The sequence below is a fragment of the Engystomops pustulosus genome, chromosome 8 (assembly GCF_040894005.1).
Source record: "Engystomops pustulosus chromosome 8, aEngPut4.maternal, whole genome shotgun sequence".
Classification (NCBI taxonomy): domain Eukaryota; kingdom Metazoa; phylum Chordata; class Amphibia; order Anura; family Leptodactylidae; genus Engystomops; species Engystomops pustulosus.
This window is the reverse complement of record NC_092418.1, coordinates 100484433-100507265: the sequence shown is the minus strand read 5'-3', so window position 1 is coordinate 100507265 and position 22833 is coordinate 100484433. Positions and strand designations below refer to the sequence as shown.

The following is a 22833-nucleotide window of genomic DNA, read 5'->3' as shown; positions in this document are numbered from 1 at the left end:
CATAGAAAACATGTGCAGGATAGAAACATAAAAACAACAACAATAACAAGATGTCTGCTGCGGGTCCTCACTTCCTTCCTTTTCTGGGTCCATAGACAGCAATGCAGCCTATGGACAGTATTGGTCTTTCTGGGTCCATAGACAGCAGTGCAGCCTGTGGACATTATTGGTCTTTCTGCTTCCATTGACTGGACAGAAGAGCAGCCTGTGGACAGTATTGTAAAAAGATTGTCCAGCCACACTTGGAAAGCACCTGCCAGGAACGGGAACGCCCATCTTGCACTTTCCAGATTATTGGTAGAAATCACTGGTCACTGATAGGCTTCCTGCCTCCCCGCAGCATGTGGACAGTATTGGTGTTTCTGCATCCATAGACAGCAGCGCAGCATATGGACAGTATTGGTGTTTCTGGGTCCATAGACAGAAGTGCAGCCTGTGGTCACTGTTGGTATATCTGTATAACATGGACAGCAGTGCAGCCTGTGGTCAGTGTTGGTATATCTGTATAACATGGACAGCAGTGCAGCCTGTGGTCAGTGTTGGTATATCTGTATAACATGGACAGCAGTGCAGCCTGTGGTCACGGTTGGTATATCTGTATAACATGGACAGCAGTGCAGCCTGTGGTCACGGTTGGTATATCTGTATAACATGGACAGCAGGGCAGCCTGTGGTCACGGTTGGTATATCTGTATAACATGGACAGCAGGGCAGCCTGTGGTCACGGTTGGTATATCTGTATAACATGGACAGCAGTGCAGCCTGTGGTCAGTGTTGGTATATCTGTATAACATGGACAGCAGTGCAGCCTGTGGTCAGTGTTGGTATATCTGTATAACATGGACAGCAGGGCAGCCTGTGGTCACTGTTGGTATATCTGTATAACATGGACAGCAGGGCAGCCTGTGGTCAGTGTTGGTATATCTGTATAACATGGACAGCAGTGCAGCCTGTGGTCAGTGTTGGTATATCTGTATAACATGGACAGCAGTGCAGCCTGTGGTCAGTGTTGGTATATCTGTATAACATAGACAGCAGTGCAGCCTGTGGTCAGTGTTGGTATATCTGTATAACATGGACAGCAGGGCAGCCTGTGGTCAGTGTTGGTATATCTGTATAACATGGACAGCAGTGCAGCCTGTGGTCAGTGTTGGTATATCTGTATAACATGGACAGCAGGGCAGCCTGTGGTCACTGTTGGTATATCTGTATAACATGGACAGCAGTGCAGCCTGTGGTCAGTGTTGGTATATATGTATAACATGGACAGCAGGGCAGCCTGTGGTCAGTGTTGGTATATCTGTATAACATGGACAGCAGTGCAGCCTGTGGTCAGTGTTGGTATATCTGTGTAACATGGACAGCAGGGCAGCCTGTGGTCAGTGTTGGTATATCTGTATAACATGGACAGCAGTGCAGCCTGTGGTCAGTGTTGGTATATCTGTATAACATGGACAGCAGGGCAGCCTGTGGTCAGTGTTGGTATATCTGTATAACATGGACAGCAGGGCAGCCTGTGGTCAGTGTTGGTATATCTGTATAACATAGACAGCAGTGCAGCCTGTGGTCAGTGTTGGTATATCTGTATAACATGGACAGCAGGGCAGCCTGTGGTCACTGTTGGTATATCTGTATAACATGGACAGCAGTGCAGCCTGTGGTCAGTGTTGGTATATCTGTATAACATGGACAGCAGTGCAGCCTGTGGTCAGTGTTGGTATATCTGTATAACATGGACAGCAGTGCAGCCTGTGGTCAGTGTTGGTATATCTGTATAACATGGACAGCAGTGCAGCCTGTGGTCAGTGTTGGTATATCTGTATAACATGGACAGCAGTGCAGCCTGTGGTCAGTGTTGGTATATCTGTATAACATGGACAGCAGTGCAGCCTGTGGTCAGTGTTGGTATATCTGTATAACATGGACAGCAGTGCAGCCTGTGGTCAGTGTTGGTATATCTGTATAACATGGACAGCAGTGCAGCCTGTGGTCAGTGTTGGTATATCTGTATAACATGGACAGCAGTGCAGCCTGTGGTCAGTGTTGGTATATCTGTATAACATGGACAGCAGTGCAGCCTGTGGTCAGTGTTGGTATATCTGTATAACATGGACAGCAGTGCAGCCTGTGGTCAGTGTTGGTATATCTGTATAACATGGACAGCAGTGCAGCCTGTGGTCAGTGTTGGTATATCTGTATAACATGGACAGCAGTGCAGCCTGTGGTCAGTGTTGGTATATCTGTATAACATGGACAGCAGTGCAGCCTGTGGTCACGGTTGGTATATCTGTATAACATGGACAGCAGTGCAGCCTGTGGTCAGTGTTGGTATATCTGTATAACATGGACAGCAGTGCAGCCTGTGGTCAGTGTTGGTATATCTGTATAACATGGACAGCAGTGCAGCCTGTGGTCACGGTTGGTATATCTGTATAACATGGACAGCAGTGCAGCCTGTGGTCAGTGTTGGTATATCTGTATAACATGGACAGCAGGGCAGCCTGTGGTCAGTGTTGGTATATCTGTATAACATGGACAGCAGGGCAGCCTGTGGTCAGTGTTGGTATATCTGTATAACATGGACAGCAGTGCAGCCTGTGGTCAGTGTTGGTATATCTGTATAACATGGACAGCAGTGCAGCCTGTGGTCAGTGTTGGTATATCTGTATAACATGGGCAGCAGTGCAGCCTGTGGTCAGTGTTGGTATATCTGTATAACATGGACAGCAGTGCAGCCTGTGGTCAGTGTTGGTATATCTGTATAACATGGACAGCAGTGCAGCCTGTGGTCACGGTTGGTATATCTGTATAACATGGACAGCAGTGCAGCCTGTGGTCACGGTTGGTATATCTGTATAACATGGACAGCAGTGCAGCCTGTGGTCAGTGTTGGTATATCTGTATAACATGGACAGCAGTGCAGCCTGTGGTCAGTGTTGGTATATCTGTATAACATGGACAGCAGTGCAGCCTGTGGTCACGGTTGGTATATCTGTATAACATGGACAGCAGTGCAGCCTGTGGTCAGTGTTGGTATATCTGTATAACATGGACAGCAGGGCAGCCTGTGGTCAGTGTTGGTATATCTGTATAACATGGACAGCAGGGCAGCCTGTGGTCAGTGTTGGTATATCTGTATAACATGGACAGCAGTGCAGCCTGTGGTCAGTGTTGGTATATCTGTATAACATGGACAGCAGTGCAGCCTGTGGTCAGTGTTGGTATATCTGTATAACATGGACAGCAGTGCAGCCTGTGGTCAGTGTTGGTATATCTGTATAACATGGACAGCAGGGCAGCCTGTGGTCACTGTTGGTATATCTGTATAACATGGACAGCAGTGCAGCCTGTGGTCAGTGTTGGTATATCTGTATAACATGGACAGCAGTGCAGCCTGTGGTCAGTGTTGGTATATCTGTATAACATGGACAGCAGGGCAGCCTGTGGTCAGTGTTGGTATATCTGTATAACATGGACAGCAGTGCAGCCTGTGGTCAGTGTTGGTATATCTGTATAACATGGACAGCAGTGCAGCCTGTGGTCAGTGTTGGTATATCTGTATAACATGGACAGCAGTGCAGCCTGTGGTCACGGTTGGTATATCTGTATAACATGGACAGCAGTGCAGCCTGTGGTCAGTGTTGGTATATCTGTATAACATGGACAGCAGTGCAGCCTGTGGTCAGTGTTGGTATATCTGTATAACATGGACAGCAGTGCAGCCTGTGGTCACGGTTGGTATATCTGTATAACATGGACAGCAGTGCAGCCTGTGGTCAGTGTTGGTATATCTGTATAACATGGACAGCAGGGCAGCCTGTGGTCAGTGTTGGTATATCTGTATAACATGGACAGCAGGGCAGCCTGTGGTCAGTGTTGGTATATCTGTATAACATGGACAGCAGTGCAGCCTGTGGTCAGTGTTGGTATATCTGTATAACATGGACAGCAGTGCAGCCTGTGGTCAGTGTTGGTATATCTGTATAACATGGACAGCAGTGCAGCCTGTGGTCAGTGTTGGTATATCTGTATAACATGGACAGCAGTGCAGCCTGTGGTCAGTGTTGGTATATCTGTATAACATGGACAGCAGTGCAGCCTGTGGTCAGTGTTGGTATATCTGTATAACATGGACAGCAGGGCAGCCTGTGGTCAGTGTTGGTATATCTGTATAACATGGACAGCAGGGCAGCCTGTGGTCAGTGTTGGTATATCTGTATAACATGGACAGCAGGGCAGCCTGTGGTCAGTGTTGGTATATCTGTATAACATGGACAGCAGTGCAGCCTGTGGTCAGTGTTGGTATATCTGTATAACATGGACAGCAGTGCAGCCTGTGGTCAGTGTTGGTATATCTGTATAACATGGACAGCAGTGCAGCCTGTGGTCAGTGTTGGTATATCTGTATAACATGGACAGCAGGGCAGCCTGTGGTCACTATTGGTATATCTGTATAACATGGACAGCAGTGCAGCCTGTGGTCAGTGTTGGTATATCTGTATAACATAGACAGCAGTGCAGCCTGTGGTCAGTGTTGGTATATCTGTATAACATGGACAGCAGTGCAGCCTGTGGTCAGTGTTGGTATATCTGTATAACATGGGCAGCAGTGCAGCCTGTGGTCAGTGTTGGTATATCTGTATAACATGGACAGCAGTGCAGCCTGTGGTCAGTGTTGGTATATCTGTATAACATGGACAGCAGTGCAGCCTGTGGTCACGGTTGGTATATCTGTATAACATGGACAGCAGTGCAGCCTGTGGTCACGGTTGGTATATCTGTATAACATGGACAGCAGTGCAGCCTGTGGTCAGTGTTGGTATATCTGTATAACATGGACAGCAGTGCAGCCTGTGGTCAGTGTTGGTATATCTGTATAACATGGACAGCAGTGCAGCCTGTGGTCAGTGTTGGTATATCTGTATAACATGGACAGCAGTGCAGCCTGTGGTCACGGTTGGTATATCTGTATAACATGGACAGCAGGGCAGCCTGTGGTCAGTGTTGGTATATCTGTATAACATGGACAGCAGGGCAGCCTGTGGTCAGTGTTGGTATATCTGTATAACATGGACAGCAGTGCAGCCTGTGGTCAGTGTTGGTATATCTGTATAACATGGACAGCAGTGCAGCCTGTGGTCAGTGTTGGTATATCTGTATAACATGGACAGCAGTGCAGCCTGTGGTCAGTGTTGGTATATCTGTATAACATGGACAGCAGTGCAGCCTGTGGTCAGTGTTGGTATATCTGTATAACATGGACAGCAGTGCAGCCTGTGGTCACGGTTGGTATATCTGTATAACATGGACAGCAGTGCAGCCTGTGGTCACGGTTGGTATATCTGTATAACATGGACAGCAGTGCAGCCTGTGGTCACTTTAGTCCCTAATGCCCTGTGTAGAATAGGACATTGATGCCCTCATTTTAACCAATAGTTAACATCTCGTGAGCTCTGGGGGGGGGGGGGGGGGGGCACATTTTGTTTCTTGATGCTTTTCTGACATCTGGAGCTACATTTCTATTTTCCTCCTTGGTTTTTGCTCCCAGATGTTGTCGCGGGAGTGACCCAGAAGTCCTCGCTCAGCACCTCGTCTGCGTGTTCTGAAGGTTGAGTCATTCCTATCCTGGAGTCTTTGAGGATGAAAACATCCTGCAGGACACATTGCGGCTTCCGGTATGAAGAAATCCTCTCACCCCCGACAGTCACATGACAGATGGGGGCCGGCACTGATCCCACTTAAAGGGATATTACAGCACAGTGTTTGCTAACCCTTTGTCTGTGTTATACTTTGTATTCCCTCACTAGAACACACCCCGACAGCCCACTATGTCCTCAGGGGATTGTGCAAGGGGAAATTTAGGGCAAAAATAAGTAAAGAAAAGCTAACGGGGGGGGGGGGGGGGTTGTGAAGAATGTGACAATCCAAATATAACTTTGCTTAGTATCTGAAAATCCTGACTCCACACCTAATCACCAGCAGCTACAGATCAGCTGTTACTGCACAGAGAATAAGCAGGAAGAAGACAGCGCCATTCTCTGTGTAGTGGTGAGATCAGGTTACTACACATCTTTTCCTGTTCATGTGACCTAAGCTGCAGCGCCCCGTTTCAGCCACTACACAGAGAAAGGCGCTGTCCGCTTCCTGTTGTATTCTCTGTTTATTCATTTCTGAAAACAGGGGACAACCCCTTTAAGAAACAGTTTCCTAATCTTAGACTTTCGCTACGGTCTGTATTGTGTTGCATTTTTCTTGATGGACACTTGGGGGGTGACTTGAGGGCTGATAATATACACAGATGCTGGATGTCTTCAGCCGCCTCCTCCGCGTCTCCCCTTCTGGTCCAGTAAATAATGGCGCCGCGCTGCGTCCGCACTCACCAGCTGCTTGTTGAAGTTCTGCACACATTGCTCAAACTGCTCGTCTTTCGTCTCGTCTGCTTTCCCCAGTTTCTGTAACACCTGAAGAAAAACAAAAGTGGGAAAAAAAATTTATAAAACTATTTTTGGACAGTCAAATCCACCCCAACCCCCTGACCCTACAGACTGCAGCCAGTGTTATGCATTGTCCCTGGAGAGACGTGTAATCAGACCTTTGTGTATGTTGTTAGTAGCAGCAGAACTGTGATATATGGATTTATATTACAGGATTGTATCACCTCACACTGCTGTGCTTTGTGCTCTTTACAATGAGTAATACCTATAGCAAGCTACAACAGAAGTTACGCAGACCAAGGGGGAGGAGTTTCAATACAGCAAGCTATTTCAAAGCAGTGTGAGGACACTGCTAGTGCACTCGGAGAGGCTACAATCCCGCAATATATATAAATATATATATTTCACAGTCCTGCTGCTACTAACTACATGCACAATGGTTATCTCTAGGAACAATAACTAACACTGGCGTCAGATAGCACAGAGCACAGCAGTGTGAGGTCTGATTACACATCTCTCCAGGGACAATACATAACACTGGCTGCAGAGAGCACAGAGCACAGCAGTGTAATGTCTGATTACACATCTCTCTGGGGACAATACATAACATTTACTGCAGAGAGCACAGAGCACAGCAGTGTGAGGTCTGATTACACATCTCTCCAGGGACAATACATAACACTTACTGCAGAGAGCACAGAGCACAGCAGTGTGAGGTCTGATTACACATATCCCCTGGGACAATACATAACACTGACTGCAGAGAGCACAGAGCACAGCAGTGTGAGGTCTGATTACATAACACTGGCTGCAGAGAGCACAGAGCACAGCAGTGTGAGGTCTGATTACACATCTCTCCAGGGACTATACATAACACTGGCTGTAGAGAGCACAGAGCACAGCAGTGTGAGGTCTGATTACATATCTCTTCACGAACAATATATAACACTGTTTGCTGTGGTTTATTCTTCCAGTGCTAGAACTGCTTACTGTCTGTGTAAGAATGAAGGGTCCCTGGAGAGTCCTGACCCCGTGGTACCCCAACCCCAGCATGCACTGCGCTCCGGCAGCTGTGGAGTGTCAGAAGGCAAAGACTCTGGAAACCACAGCCACATAAACACCAACACCCAGGAGAATCTGGACAATGCTACTGAATCCAACAGACACAAAGAGATAAAGGGCGAAAACTACCGAAAATAGTTCCAATAAATAAATACATTAAGATACTGGTAACCTTCAATTATAGAAAAAACCTCCTTAAAGTATAAAAGTAATAATCCCCCCCCCCCCCTACAGCAGCCGCACATTCATCTATGGCTACTGCACTGCAGCCAACTATCTGTAAGGACAGGAACATGGATGATGTCAGTCAGCTCTCAGCGATGACAAAGACAAAGTGGCTCCTAACAGCAACTTGTCATTTATCTCTTCATATCTACAGTTCAACAGCCACAACCTCTACTCACAGCAAGAGCCATCAAGAGAACCTGTAAGCCAAATCATATGTATATAATACCTTCCCCAGACCCATGTGAGCGGTATTATATGTTATGTGTAGTGATGAAACTACTATTATACTGCCCCCTATGTACAAGAATATAACTACTATAATACTGCCCCCTATGTACAAGAATATAACTACTATAATACTGCCCCCTATGTACAGGAATATAACTACTATAATACTGCCCCCTATGTACAAGAATATAACTACTATAATACTGCCCCCTATGTACAGGAATATAACTACTATAATACTGCCCCCTATGTACAGGAATATAACTACTATAATACTGCCCCCTATGTACAAGAATATAACTGCTATAATACTGCCCCCTATGTACAGGAATATAACTACTATAATACTGCCCCCTATGTACAAGAATATAACTAATATAATACTGCCCCCTATGTACAAGAATATAACTCCTATAATACTGCCCCCTATGTACAAGAATATAACTACTATAATACTGCCCCCTATGTACAAGAATATAACTACTATAATACTGCCCCCTATGTACAAGAATATAACTACTATAATACTGCCCCCTATGTACAGGAATATAACTACTATAATACTGCCCCCTATGTACAGGAATATAACTCCTATAATACTGCCCCCTATGTACATGAATATAACTACTATAATACTGCCCCCTATGTACAAGAATATAACTACTATAATACTGCCCCCTATGTACAAGAATATAACTACTATAATACTGCCCCCTATGTACAAGAATATAACTACTATAATACTGCCCCCTATGTACAGGAATATAACTACTATAATACTGCCCCCTATGTACAAGAATATAACTACTATAATACTGCCCATATGTACAAGACTATAACTACTATAATACTGCCCCCTATGTACAAGAATATAACTACTATAACGCTGCCCCCTATGTACAAGAATATAACTACTATAATACTACCCCCTATGTACAAGAATATAACTACTATAATACTGCCCCCTATGTACAAGAATATAACTACTATAATACTGACCCCTATGTACAAGACTATAACTACTATAATACTGCCCCCTATGTACAAGAATATAACTACTATAATACTGCCCCCTATGTACAGTAATATAACTACTATAATACTGCCCCCTATGTACAAGAATATAACTACTATAATACTGCCCCCTATGTACAGAAATATAACTACTATAATACTGCCCCCTATGTACAAGAATATAACTACTATAATACTGCCCCCTATGTACAAGAATATAACTACTATAATACTGCCCCCTATGTACAGGAATATAACTACTATAATACTGCCCCCTATGTACAGGAATATAACTCCTATAATACTGCCCCCTATGTACATGAATATAACTACTATAATACTGCCCCCTATGTACAAGAATATAACTACTATAATACTGCCCCCTATGTACAAGAATATAACTACTATAATACTGCCCCCTATGTACAAGAATATAACTACTATAATACTGCCCCCTATGTACAGGAATATAACTACTATAATACTGCCCCCTATGTACAAGAATATAACTACTATAATACTGCCCATATGTACAAGACTATAACTACTATAATACTGCCCCCTATGTACAAGAATATAACTACTATAACGCTGCCCCCTATGTACAAGAATATAACTACTATAATACTACCCCCTATGTACAAGAATATAACTACTATAATACTGCCCCCTATGTACAAGAATATAACTACTATAATACTGCCCACTATGTACAAGAATATAACTACTATAATACTGACCCCTATGTACAAGACTATAACTACTATAATACTGCCCCCTATGTACAAGAATATAACTACTATAATACTGCCCCCTATGTACAGTAATATAACTACTATAATACTGCCCCCTATGTACAAGAATATAACTACTATAATACTGCCCCCTATGTACAGAAATATAACTACTATAATACTGCCCCCTATGTACAAGAATATAACTACTATAATACTGCCCCCTATGTACAAGAATATAACTACTATAATACTGCCCCCTATGTACAAGAATATAACTACTGTAATACTGCCCCCTATGTACAAGAATATAACTACTGTAATACTGCCCCCTATGTTAGGTAAACTACATGTATTCTATTAGATTGGATATTCTTTATGTAATACTTGGGGGGTAGATACATATAATATGATAGGAGTAGGTTACTATGTACATTCCTGGACTCATCATTTGATCCTGATAACAATAATTACATTTCTTCTTATGGTATAACACAGGGAACACGTCTTATTTTTCAGCCTTTTGGAGCAGGAAATGTCGCTGTTGTGCAGGGTTTCTCTTTCCCGTGTAACATGTCACAGCTCCTGACCTGACTTGACATGAACAGCGCTCGACCTCCCAGAATCCTTCACTGCTGCTACATTTTACTCATATCATTAAATTATTTAAAGGGCCATGCATGATCAGACACTGCAGCATCTTCACACAAACAACCTTCAGGGAGAATTATCTGTCATGTAGAAGAGTTGTCAGAGGACGTATGTTCAGGTGACAAGAGCACAACCTGCAGTTAAAGAACCAAATGCAACAAAAATGTCAGCAGTTATGACGATCTAGACTGCAGCCAGTGTTATGTATTGTCCCTGGAGAGATGTGTAATCAGACCTCACACTACTGTGCTCTGTGCTCTCTGCAGCCAGTGTCATGTACTGTCCCTGGAGAGATGTGTAATCAGACCTCACACTGCTGTGCTCTGTGCTCTCTGCAGCCAGTGTTATGTATTGTCCCTGGAGAGGTGTATAATCAGACCTCACACTGCTGTGCTCTGTGCATTCTGCACCCAGTGTTATGTATTGTCCCAGGAGAGTTGTGGAATCAGACCTCACACTGCTGTGCTCTGTGCTCTCTGTAGCCAGTGTTATGTATTGTCCCCGCAGAGATGTGTAATCAGACCTAACACTGCTGTGCTCTGTGCTCTCTGCAGCCAGTGTTATGTATTGTCCCTGGAGAGATGTGTAATCAGACCTCACACTGCTGAGCTCTGTGCTCTCTGCAGCCAGTGTTATGTATTGTCCCTGGAGAGATGTGTAGTCATACCTCACACTGCTGTGCTCTGTGCTCTCTGCAGCCAGTGTTATGTATTGTCGCTGGAGAGCTGTGTAATCAGACCTCACACTGCTGTGCCCTGTGCTCTCTGCATCCAGTATTATGTATTATCCCTGGAGAGATGTGTAATCATACCTCACACTGCTGTGCTCTGTGCTCTCTGCAGCCAGTGTTATGTATTGTCGCTGGAGATATGTGTAATCATAACTTTATGTGTGTTATTAATGGAAGCAGAACTGTGATATATGGATTCATATTCCAGCATGTCCTTGCACTGCTGTGCTCTGTGCAGCCAGTGTTTTCTGTACACCTTGTGTGTGTTGTTAGTAGCTGCTGAAATATGGATTTATATTCCAGGATTGTTGCTTTACCAGATGCACTGGGGTGTGTCCTCACACTGCTGTGCTCTGTGTTCTCTGCATCCAATGTTCAGTATTATCCCTGGAGAGATGTGTACCTTTATGTGTGTTGTTAGTAGCAGCAGGACTGTGATATATGGATTTATATTCCAGGACTGCATGTGACTGGGCTCCATATGACTGGGGCCGTGTCCTCACACTGATGTTCTCTTTGCTCTCTGCATTGAAATGTTCTACAGCTCCTTTAACTGTAGTATTTAACCTGATGCCACAATAAGCTCCAGAGCTCCCCCTAGTGTTGTCTGCAGGAAGGACAGAATTGTTTCATGTAACTTTGTTTGCAGGGGACTTGGAGCTCCATATCATTCCATAAATACATGATAGCATATAAAATCAATCACTTGATACTACTTTCTCGCGCCCCCTCCCCCCTGTACACCTGAAGCCCCCAATTGTAGAATCCTTGCATCGTATGACGCAGAGGGCTGTCATATCCGTAATGTTGTAAGATGCATTTATTTACTCAAAATTCTGAGGTGATTCTGCTGTAGCACAAGCCCTGGGGAACCTGTCTGATAGATCCGTGCAGTAATGTGGAACGCCCAGGTGACGGGGGAGGTAATCACATTGTCTATCGGACACACCTTAGGGTGATGACAGATTTCGCTGTAGTAAGATCTGCCCCAGGACGTCGCAGAATGAGTCACCCGGTGTCAAAAGGCAAAATGCTGCGCAGCCAGTGCCCCCAGAGCTAAGGCAAAGCTACAGGCACAACATTCACAGGGATTTTCTGGCTTCCCCTCTAAGTTCCATGATAATCCAGTCCCTCGTTATGTGATGGGTCCAACACCAGGACCAGGTACGGATGCGCTCATCTTGCAGCCTCTGAGTCTATATATTGGGCCACATTTATAAAAACTAGTGCAGTGCCCTGTGTAGTGTGCAAGGGGCACTAGATCTAAGACAACTGGTGCCAGGTCTTCATCATTCTGGCGCCCCCTGAGCTGCACAATTTTTTTTTTTGCTGCACTTTGTTCATGCTGCGGAATTGTGGAGCAGGTTAGTAATAAATGTTGTGCACGGTCAGTAATAAATGTGGCGCACAGTCAGTAATAAATGTAGTGCACGGTCAGTAATAAATGTGGCGCACGGTCAGTAATAAATGGGGCGCACAGTCAGTAATAAATGTAGTGCACGGTCAGTAATAAATGTGGCGCACGGTCGGTAATAAATGGGGCGCACAGTCAGTAATAAATGGGGCGCACAGTCAGTAATAAATGCTGTGCACAGTCAGTAATAAATGTAGTGCATGGTCAGTAATGTGGCGCACGGTCAGTAATAAATGTGGCGCACGGTCAGTAATAAATGTGGTGCACGGTCAGTAATAAATGTGGTGCACGGTCAGTAATAAGTGTGGCGCACAGTCAGTAATAAATGTGGTGCACAGTCAGTAATAAATGTGGCGCACAGTCAGTAATAAATGCTGTGCACGGTCAGTAATAAATGTGGCGCATGGTCAGTAATAAATGTGGCGCACAGTCAGTAATAAATGTGGCGCACAGTCAGTAATAAATGGGGCGCACAGTCAGTAATAAATGGGGCGCACAGTCAGTAATAAATGTAGTGCATGGTCAGTAATGTGGCGCACGGTCAGTAATAAATGTGGCGCACGGTCAGTAATAAATGTGGCACACAGTCAGTAATAAATGTGGCGCACAGTCAGTAATAAATGTGGCGCACAGTCAGTAATAAATGCTGTGCACGGTCAGTAATAAATGTGGCGCACAGTCAGTAATAAATGGGGCACACAGTCAGTAATAAATGGGGCGCACAGTCAGTAATAAATGTTGTGCACGGTCAGTAACAAATGTGGCGCACGGTCAGTAATAAATGTAGTACACGGTCAGTAATAAATGTGGCGCACGTTCAGTAATAAATGTAGTGCACGGTCAGTAATAAAACTTTATAAACACAGGTACAAGCAGCTTCCATGTTCTTTCCAGTGCAAAGTCAGACAGAAAACTGGCGCAGACACTTTAATAAATGAGGCCCATTATATAGAAACTTCTGCTTCCACCTCCATCCATAGTAACACTGCTGGGTGTTCTGATCCATTTGGGGTCCCATTGTCGGACCTCCAGCATGGAGGACGGGTCATCACTGTAGAAGTAAAAGCCCCCATGAAAGTTACACTTGGAGATGAACCAGTGCTGTATATTATATATATTAGTCTTACCCTTCACATGGACAACGTCTCAGTAACTATGGAGAAAAGATTATAAGAGCTGGGATGAATACAATGGGGCTCATTTACTAAGGGTCCGTACACTGCACTTTCGTCGTGTTTCCCGAATATTTCAGTTTTGCACCGAATTGCCCCGGGATTTTAGCCCAAGTGATCGGATTTTGGCACATCTGTGTCGTATTGCACACAACAGAAATGGGCCGGGGGCGGACCGTTGGACAAGCCGCGGAATTTAAAAAAAGGAATTGTGTCGCAAGATCAGCACTCACATGCACCAGGAAGAAGAAGGTGGACTCCAGCGGACTTCGGCACAGAAGCGACACATGCAGGAACTCAGACTCACGATCTTAGTGAATCGCGCCGGACCCAAATCCTCGTCGGACAATGCACCGCGGGATCGGAACGGGACTGGTTAAGGAAATCTGCCCCAATGTATCTATGGGATATCATAGAGTATAAGAAACGCAATGGAACAACCGGCGCGCTCCATTCATTTACTGAGCCGCATGAATCATGGAGAAAAGATTTACCTCAAGTTTTTCTTATCTCTCACCTGCCCACAAGAATAACACAACCTGCTTAAAGGAGAAGTCCAGTTTACACTACCAGGGGTTGCCAGTCCAGGTGATCATATTCCAATCCTGGATTATAAACTCATATTTCACAGTCCTGATGCTACTAACAACATACACATCTCTCCAGGGTCAATACAGAACACTGACTGTAGAAAATACTGTAGAGTACAGTAGTGTGAGGCCACGCCCACAGTGCACTTTAAGAAGCTACAATCCTGGAATATAAATCCATATATCACAGTCCTGCTGCTCTAACAACATGCACAAAGGTCTGATTACATATCTCTACAGGGACAGAATCCAACACAGACTGCAGAGAGCACAGAGCACAGCAGTGTGAGGTCTGATTACATATCTCTACAGGGACAGAATCCAACACAGACTGCAGAGAGCACAGAGCACAGCAGTGCACTTGGAGAAGCTATAATTCTGGAATGTAAAAAACATTTTTCACAGTACTGCTGCTACTAAAAAAAAGACACAAGGGTCTGATTACACATCTCTAAAGGGGAAGGGGTAATAATGTGTGCAGAGAGCACAGAGAACAGCAGTGAACTTGGAGAAGATACAATCCCGTGTGGTTGTGCGTTCATCTGAATGAGCCCCAGGTCATGCAGGGTTTCCCATCCTCACTGGACACAGCGCCCCCATCAGCGACACTTCATCTGTACATGTGATAGGGGATGTGGTCGGGGAATTAAAGATGAATGGGACAAATCTGCAGCATGTGGATATATCCCTAATATAAACCCTGATAATTTCACCTCCTGATGTAGCAGAGCTGAACGTGTAGATTCTCTCTTTAGGAACAGCCCATAAGAGATAATTGGGAATATCTAGGGGCGGTTCTATTCCCCACATGACGGATGTGTTACATACAAGCCAAGAACGAGTCCTGCCAGACTACAAAACTCATCTCATCTGTTGGTAAAAGCCCAGATTCCACAAAAAAATGTAAAAACAGATGTTTGACCGCAGATCTAATGAGCGTTCGCCAGAAACATGCCGCCTCTCCCGAGCGTGAGTCATCTTTTCCAAAGTGTACAAACTTTTCAGGGAGGACGAGTATAAGTGAAAGTTCACCATCAAGTTCCTTCCTGTTTAAAGGGATCTTGACACAATGGCCAAAAACAGCGCAGTGTGTACTATGTGCAGTGTGTACTATGTGCAGTGTGTACTATGTGCAGTGTGTACTATATGCAGGGTGTACCATGTGCAGTGTGTACTATATGCAGGGTGTACTATGTGCAGGGTGTACTATGTACAGGGGGTGTACTATGTGCAGTGTGTACTATGTGCAGGGTGTACTATATGCAGGGTGTACTATGTGCAGGGTGTACTATGTGCAGGGTGTACTATGTGCAGTGTGTACTATGTACAGGGGGTGTACTATGTGCAGTGTGTACTATGTGCAGTGTGTACTATGTGCAGGGTGTACTATGTGCAGGGTGTACTATGTGCAGTGTGTGTACTATGTGAAGTGTGTGTACTATGTGCAGGGTGTACTATGTGCAGGGTGTACTATGTGCAGGGTGTACTATGTGCAGGGTGTACTATGTGCAGGGTGTACTATGTGCAGTGTGTACTATGTACAGGGGGTGTACTATGTGCAGGGTGTACTATGTGCAGTGTGTACTATGTGCAGGGTGTACTATATGCAGGGTGTACTATGTGCAGTGTGTACTATGTACAGGGGGTGTACTATGTGCAGTGTGTACTATGTGCAGGGTGCACTATATGCAGGGTGTACTATATGCAGGGTGTACTATGTGCAGGGTGTACTATGTGCAGTGTGTACTATGTACAGGGGGTGTACTATGTGCAGTGTGTACTATGTGCAGTGTGTACTATGTGCAGGGTGTACTATGTGCAGGGTGTACTATGTGCAGTGTGTGTACTATGTGCAGTGTGTGTACAATGTGCAGTGTGTACTATGTGCAGTGTGTATTATGTGCAGGGTGTACTATGTGCAGTGTGTGTACTATGTGCAGTGTGTGCTATGTGCAGTGTGTGCTATGTGCCGTGTGTACTATGTACAGTGTCCTGTGTAATATGCGCAGTGTGTACTATATGCAGTGTGTACTGTGAACAGTGTGTACTATGTGCAGTGTGTATTATGTGCAGTGTGTACAATCAGTTTATACTGAAAAGGACGTGCAAAGACAGAAAACTGGCGAAGGGGCTTTAATAAATGTGCCCTGGTGTATCAATCTGAACAAGCCCGGGTGTTCATACCGCCCCCAATTTCTGAGTAATGTAAGGAGGAGGATCAATCGATATTGCGGAGCACACACTACATCGGAAAAGCCTTGGGGTTTTGAGGCTATAGTAGTGCCAGACAGCTGCTGCCAAGGCTTCTATGGTGCCAGGATGTATATAGATCATTCACATCACATGGGATAATGAGGCAGATTTACTTACCCGGTCCATTCATGATCCAGCGGCGCGTTCTCTGCGGTGGATTCGGATCCGGCCGGGATTCACTAAGGTAGTTCATCCGACGTCCACCAGGTGTCGCTGCTGCACTGAAGTCCGCCGAGGCCCGCCAGAATGCCCTGAAGTACACCGGCCTATACCTGGTGAAGGTAAGCGCGAGTCCTGCGACACTTTTTTTGTAAATGCGGCCGTTTTTCCGAATCCGTCGGGTTTTCGTTCGGCCACGCCCCCGATTTCCGTCACTTGCATGCCGGCGCCGATGCGCCAAAATCCCGGGGCAATTCAGGGGAGATCGGCGCAAATCGGAAATATTTGGGTAACACGTCGGGAAACCGCGAATCGGGCCCTTAGTAAATGACCCCCATTGTGTACAGCACCAAGTACCTGTGTATAAGAAGGACAGAGCTGAACTAGAGCAATAACAGAGCAGGGAATACAGGGAATGGGTGGATTAGAGGACAAGGACAGGTCTATGTGGGATCTGATACAAAGTACAGACAAGGGGCGACCCCACCCCCTAGCGGAGAGATGCATCACAGTTGCCGACACTATGGACCCCTGTAGACATGTTCCCGTATTATTCCCCCCTGGTCACCCTCTTGGCTCTTGCTGCCACTCGCCCGTCTGTGCCCGTCCTGCCTCTTTCTATCAGACATCGTTCTTTTATCTATTATTAGATTGTTTCCATGGCAGAAGGATGAAAAAGATGATCCGAGGAGGAATCTCCCGTATTTTATATCAGACACGTGGGGGGGGGGGTTCTGGGGGGGGCGGCGCTCCGAGGGGGAATATTACTGAAACTAAACACAAAGACTGAGTGAGGAAAACCAGAGATTATACCGCTACGATGTGTGTGAGGATTATATATAGCAGAATTATTACAGTAGACAATACAGTATTGTGGATAATAATACTGCCATATGGTGCACAATACATACAACCGCACAGAGACCAAATAGTATAGACGGAACAATTCCAAATATGAGGGGAAGGAGCACTTCTCTGTGACTGATCAGTCTAGTTTTATACAAGTCCTCCATATTAGACACCTTTAACCCCTTATAGTAGTCACCTTTAACCCCTTATAGTAGTCACCTTTAAGACTGGCAGCCTATAGATAAACCTACACAAAATAAGTCAGACTTAAAGGGGTTGTCCACTTTTTAAGAACATTCCCACGAATAATTGATATTTCCTAGATCTCTGCTTGCTGTCATTCAGCAGGAGGCGTCATGGTTTACTTTCAATAGATAGACACAAGTCCATGACTGACCGTATTAACGTTTACCCAACAAAAATGTACCCCACTCCCCCTTTCCCAAAAAACCAACACAACTACAATTTTGGGATAAAAAAACTGGGGGTCGGCCACAGCTTTATTATTTACATAACAAAATAAGTGACCTGTGGGAAGAACCCCGACCCTTACCCTAACTTCACCTTGCATGCCTGGCCCCGCCTCCGCGGGGGCATGTCCTAGTTGTTCCGTCAGGTGATTTAACTAACCGCCGAGAGGGTCAAGATTCCACCACAGGCCAAGCTGTGACTACCAACAACAACATGAATAACGCAATAACAAAGATCAATGAATAAAATATTAACAAGCCAATAATATACAATATTAACAAAGGGAGGGTGGGTGGGATCTCTTGAGCGCGGAGCAGTCAAAGAGGCTGGCTAGCTCCATGCTCAAGAATAAATATCCTGGCCCACTGCCCCCCAGTGGCCAGCGGAACTCGCTGGCCAGCAATGAAAATTAAAACAGAGGAGGAAAGGGGAGGGGGAGAGCAGGAGGGACCGTGCCCCTTAAAGGAGCCAGTACACGGCCAGTCCTGCAGCCCCCCCCCCCCCCCCCCCCCCCCGCGGGCTGAGCAGGTCATGTGATGTCACACAGAAGCACAGCTCGTTATACCAGAATGTAATAAGAGCTGTGTGATATACTGAGCCCTGCACCTGTGTGACATCACATGACCATGGACCAGTGTTTATCTATAGAAACTAAACCATGAAGCTTCTTGTTGAATGACAGCAAGCAGAGATCTAGAAAACGGTCACAAATTGATACAGAAAGTATAATGGAAAATGTAATAACTTCTCGCTGTAGAACCAATCAGAATTACTTGCTATAATGGGCTTAAAGTGGACATCCCCTTTTAGTGACCGTTTTATCAAAATATTTTACGCACATTTTCTTAAATATCTCAAAAAGGGGAAAGAGACATTACAAATCAAGTGCCCTGGGAGACACCGCAGAGACCACAGGAAGGTCTAACTTTACCAGGATCTATAAGGCTGACGGAGCTGTAAAATACGTTGTCTTAATGGCCTCTGGCATAAATAAGTCACTTTAATAAGACATGAGGACTGTAGGAGTCTGCATATGATTACTATCATATCCTTACTATCCTTACCTTACTATCTAAACGTGATATAAATGGTGATTTTACCTGTGATAGTGGACGCCAGCACCTGCTAAGGTGACCGACATCCCAACGCATCCGTCACCACGCTGCCTTCTTCTGGGGGACTGAATAATACTACAATACAAAGACTAATACTAATACAACCATACAGTATCAAGATAGAACGACACTATATAACTCTATAAAAATACCACTACATGACCAAACCGTAAACCCCTCCAAAGCCAAAATGATACCCCTAAACAGTGACCAAGAAATGCCACCATATAGAAAATGATTAACACCACCATAGAGGGAGCAAACGCAAAACACCATCATACAGTGACCAAACAATACTTATACCAACCTGGGGAGAGAAAAAGAACTGGACCGCACATCCACACATCACACAATGATCTACTGCCGCTTGGTCTCGGTCCCTGCCGGCGCTGTGCTGCAGCGGTGGTGGACGCCATGTGATGCTGCACATAATAACGTAGGGACCCACCATAAAGAGGTCACCTTGAAGTGGTTGGTGGGCTTATACAATTTGATCAAAATGTAACTAAGAACCTCGAGTAATACCTAGTAATACCACCAATGACACAACATGCTGCCATACAGTTATATTATACAGTTATACAGTCATATTGTATTACTAAACAATGCATTTATCTTATCCTACATTTTTTATATAAAACATGCAACAATGGAATATGATACTGTCAGGATCAGGGGTAGAGGACCCACTGGACCACCGTGGACCATGAAGTAAGCCGACACCAGGGTTTTCACCAGAGCCCGCCGCAAAGCAGGTTGGAATTGCTGCAAGGTCATGGTCAGGGACAGGCAGGAGGTCAGGACAGGCAGAACAGGATCAGAGTTGGGAACGTAGCGGAAGGTCAGGACGGGCAGCACAGGAGCGAGGTCAGGAATGAAATCGAGGTCACAACGAGACATCAAGATAATTACACATGGCATCAGGAACAAGCTTTCTCTAACATTGTGCCAGACACACAGAAGCTCCGTAGATGGAAGATCTCATGTATTTGATTGCATAATACAATATCAAAATAACACTAACACTCACTGATAAAATAATACTGCAATACAGTAGTTATACAGCATACAATGCCCCAATAATTCTGCAATGCTTTGCAATGCTATTACACCTGCAAAATAATACAGGGACCAAATTGCATCTTATTACACTCCCACTTACAGAGCCCCAAATGTGAACATATAGTGACCGTACACTATAGTACTGAAAATAATGTCATCAAAACACAGAGCCAAAATAATACTACCACTATAAGGCAGACAAATTATATCATATTACATTGGCCAAATAATACCGCCATACAGTGCTGTAACCTTGCTGTGAGCTTACAATAGCACCACTAGAGTGACAAAGTAATACTGCCACCACCGAGCACCCAAGAATACTACAATACAGTGCTCAAGTACCGCCATACACCAACATATAATACTGCCACCACCGAGCACCCAACAATACCACAATACAGTGCTCAAGTACCGTCATACACCAACATATAATACTGCCATACACCTGAGAGCCCAACAATTCCACAATACAGTGCTCAAGTACCACCATACACCAACATATAATACTGCCACCACCCAGCGCCCAACAATACCACAATACAGTGCTCAAGTACCGCCATACACCAACATATAATACTGCCACCACCGAGCACCCAACAATACCACAATACAGTGCTCAAGTACCGCCATACACCAACATATAATACTGCCACCACCGAGCACCCAACAATACCACAATACAGTGCTCAAGTACCGCCATACACCAACATATAATACTGCCACCACCCAGCGCCCAACAATACCACAATACAGTGCTCAAGTACCGCCATACACCAACATATAATACTGCCCCCACCCAGCGCCCAACAATACCACAATACAGTGCTCAAGTACCGCCATACACCAACATATAATACTGCCATACACCTGAGATCCCAACAATACCACAATACAGTGCTCAAGTACCGCCATATACACACATATAATACTGCCATACACCTGAGATCCCAACAATACCACAATACAGTGCTCAAGTACCGCCATACACCAACATATAATACTGCCATACACCTGAGATCCCAACAATACCACAATACAGTGCTCAAGTACCGCCATATACACACATATAATACTGCCACCACCCAGCGCCCAACAATACCACAATACAGTGCTCAAGTATCGCCATACACCAACATATAATACTGCCACCACAGAGTGCCATACAATACCACAATACAGTGCTCAAGTATCGCCATACACCAACATATAATACTGCCATACACCTGAGAGCCCAACAATACCACAATACAGTGCTCAAGTATCGCCATACACCAACATATAATACTGCCACCACAGAGTGCCATACAATACCACAATACAGTGCTCAAGTACCGCCATACACCAACATATAATACTGCCCCCACCCAGCGCCCAACAATACCACAATACAGTGCTCAAGTACCGCCATACACCAACATATAATACTGCCATACACCTGAGATCCCAACAATACCACAATACAGTGCTCAAGTACCGCCATATACACACATATAATACTGCCATACACCTGAGATCCCAACAATACCACAATACAGTGCTCAAGTACCGCCATACACCAACATATAATACTGCCATACACCTGAGATCCCAACAATACCACAATACAGTGCTCAAGTACCGCCATATACACACATATAATACTGCCACCACCCAGCGCCCAACAATACCACAATACAGTGCTCAAGTACCGCCATACACCAACATATAATACTGCCATTACCTAGCACCCAACAATACCACAATACAGTGCTCAAGTACCAACATATAATACTGCCATACACCTGAGAGCCCAACAATTCCACAATACAGTGCTCAAGTACCACCATACACCAACATATAATACTGCCATTACCTAGCACCCAACAATACCACAATACAGTGCTTAAGTACCGCCATACACCAACATATAATACTGCCACCACCGAGTACCCAACAATACCACAATACAGTGCTCAAGTATCGCCATACACCAACATATAATACTGCCATACACCTGAGAGCCCAACAATACCACAATACAGTGCTCAAGTACCGCCATACACCAACATATAATACTGCCATACACCTGAGAGCCCCGCAGACGTCAGCGGAAGATTGGGGAAGTTGATATAAACACTTGTCTATGTCAGGAGCAAAAGTGTCACATCCTGCAACATCTCAGCCCGTTACATAGTGGATAATTACCGTCTATTATTAGACATCAGACGCTCAGTGCAGAGAAGGGATAGGATTTTCAGGTGAATCAAGATCTTAAAGGGGATGTCGCACGGATCTGATTTTATTACTGTCTGTTTTATTCTTAAAGCATAACTCCGAGGTTACATGACCAAAAATAGTTTCAGCACAGCTTGAGAGATCCTTTCACAACAATTCCAACAATACAGATCCAGCCCTACTTGTACATTCCTCTCCATCTCCTCTGAAGTAGGCGGGCTTTTCCTCATTTTCCATAATGCCGAACTAGCAGCCCCAGCCAATCAGGGCACAGGATCTCAGGCTGAAGCCTCTACTGAGCATTACTCCCATCAGGCAATGATCTATCGCCACTCTGCTACCTTTACAAAATGAACGAGGTTCTTAGTTGCATTATAATCAAATTGCACAAGCCACTAATCACTTCACAGTGACCTTGTGGGTTCCTGCCAGGGTCGTACCTACAGTGGT

At 44.9% G+C, this 22833-nt stretch overlaps 1 protein-coding gene across 10 annotated transcripts in view; it reads right to left on the bottom strand.

Annotated features, from left to right (window-relative positions):
• Nucleotides 1–22833, bottom strand: part of BIN1 (bridging integrator 1) — a 98755-nt gene that overhangs the window by 58605 nt on the left and 17317 nt on the right. For all 10 annotated transcript variants that reach the window (XM_072122015.1, XM_072122012.1, XM_072122014.1 and 7 more), the window contains exon 2: nt 6381–6461. In XM_072122015.1, coding sequence (XP_071978116.1) covers nt 6381–6461 — 81 coding nt within the window. The remainder of the gene's footprint in view (nt 1–6380; nt 6462–22833) is intronic.